General features: G+C 35.4%; 1 protein-coding gene across 1 annotated transcript; it reads left to right on the top strand.

Annotated features, from left to right (window-relative positions):
* Positions 1-1,178: 1,178 nt before the first annotated feature.
* On the top strand, positions 1,179-1,614 carry Gasu_61110 (uncharacterized protein). The gene is made up of 2 exons (XM_005702708.1): positions 1,179-1,509; positions 1,567-1,614. Exons 1-2 carry the CDS (start codon positions 1,319-1,321, stop codon positions 1,580-1,582), a joined length of 207 nt encoding a protein of 68 aa, XP_005702765.1. The 5' UTR covers positions 1,179-1,318; the 3' UTR covers positions 1,583-1,614.
* Positions 1,615-2,205: the final 591 nt, after the last annotated feature.

Raw genomic sequence — 2,205 nt, forward strand, 5'->3', positions numbered from 1 at the left:
ATTTGATAGTGGGACATATATAATGTCGCGGTTAACTACAGAACCATATACATATGAGGCAATTCAGCTCAATTGAAAGGAACTGTATGCTTGACAACTTTAGAGATCATTCCTATTTTAAATAGAAGAACGCAAACATTGCAAACATTCGGTTTTATGTTGTTTGAAAGATTTGAATCCACATGATAACTTGAAAAGATTGACGAAGAAGTACTTTCATCCTAACCTTTGATTGTTAGTACTTCAAGTCATGCTGAGACATATGGTTATGTCCGTTTACTTTTTTTGGTGAAAAAAGTTGTCTCTTATCTTTTTTATATTAAGTTATTACAAAATCAAGTTGATAACCTGGTACCGCTTTTACTAGTACAGGATACCTTTCACAGCAGACTCTTTGTTATCTTTATGGATGAAGAATTGAGTTTGGCTTGTGTTGATTCATTGATTGACTGATTGATTGCTTTGTGTTATACTAGCATATTTATTTATCAACTGACAAATGATTGCACTTGGATTAGTAAAATTGACTGATTCCAGTATTTGAGGAATAGTAGTGGACAATTCTATTCAAAAAAGGTGATCTAAGAATTCACTTTAGACCGATTGTTGATTTGCGAGTCAAAGACAAGTTTTAACCATTGAAAAAGATACACATACCAGGTAAGTGATTCAAATAGGAGTAGTTTCATTGTTCATTCTCAAGTTGAATACGCACTGGATTGGACAGTGCTAATAGAATGAAATGGGTTGTTTGAACCACACTGGGTTGTCCGTCTATTGTGAGAGTCTTTTAGGCTCATCAAGATCTTTTATCATGGCACCATAAAACTCTCTGAGCCATAAGAAGAGTCATTAAAACTTAGACTTTGGTTCATATAGTATTTATATATTCTCGATAGTCTATTTAATACCGATTGCTTCACGATTGTATGGATTTATTGGAAGAATTTACCCAAGTAGATTTGGCAGACGAAATACCAACGAGTACTAGTATTCTTTCATCTAAATACACAGAGGACAATCTAGTTGATAGTTTGCTTGACAAGAATCATAACGAGAGAAAATCCCCAAATTCCTTCCTGATAGTTGCAACTCACTTTCAAACTCTAAACAGATCGTTGACCGAAACTCGTTTGAGTCTGTTGTTTCCAGAATTGATCCAATGTTGAATCATATTGGTATACTGTAAAATGAAGATTTTGTTGTTGCTATTGGGTCTGATTTTGCATAATATGTTGAGCACCAATATACACACTTTTTACTGATTGTTTCTGCTAATGGGAAAGATGGGCAATTTGAAAAGAGTGGCCGATTGTAAATGGGCCCGCGCAATTTTGATTTGAAAATTGCCATTATGGGTGTGGGGTGGGAAAGAATGTGTAAATTGGAAATGGGAGAGAGTGGGGAAATTGCCATGGGGAAAATGGGTGGGGGGAAAGGGGCCAAGTTGGGCCAACCCCAAGGCGATCGTGATTTGAAAATTGCCATTATGGATGCGGGGAAGAATGGGTAAATTGGAAATGGGGCATTTGAAATTGAGGACAGTGTGTGTAAAAATCAATAAAGCCATTTAAAACAGTAAAAGATCATTCCAAGAAAGTTAACTTTGATTTCCACAGTGATAACAAAATATTAAGAGCCAATGCTTTAAAGACACATTCTATGCAAAAGAAGAGAAGAATGACAAAGAATGGCTATTTTTTACTCTTTTCAAAAGTACTTGTTTTGAATAACCGTAACAAAAAAATACGTTTCAATTCAGCAAAATCACAGTTTGTAACATGTTTAGGTTCCACCTCAATATTGTTTGAAATGACTCCTTAAAAATGGACAAGTACCCTTGAGAGTAACGAGTTTGGAAAAACACAAGTGATATTGAGTTGAGTAACCAGTTGAATGATATCATCGTTTGGTTTACCAAGACATTGAACAAAGCTACAAGTAGTAAAAGTCAAAGAAAAGTTGTCCTTTTAGAACATCAAGTCTTTACGAAACCTTGAGACAAAGACACCCAAGAAACACAAGAAAAGAACCCTTGAAAACTTTTTGTTTACCTGTTGAAGCATAACCATACTTGAAGGATTGGAGTACAGTTTTATCCATAGCCAAGAACTGTGTTCTAGTCGTCAACGACAAGGGCTTGTTAAAGTCTGTACGAAAAAAGTGCAGCATCTACAGCCTTGGAGATAGGTTTGGTTTTACTAG

Source organism: Galdieria sulphuraria (assembly GCF_000341285.1).
Source record: "Galdieria sulphuraria unplaced genomic scaffold scaf_78, whole genome shotgun sequence".
NCBI classification, from domain to species: Eukaryota; Rhodophyta; class Bangiophyceae; order Galdieriales; family Galdieriaceae; genus Galdieria; species Galdieria sulphuraria.

Bases quoted from the DNA above. Each gene is read 5' to 3' on its own strand.
- Gasu_61110 (XM_005702708.1), top strand. From the start codon at position 1,319: ATGGGCCCGCGCAATTTTGATTTGAAAATTGCCATTATGGGTGTGGGG.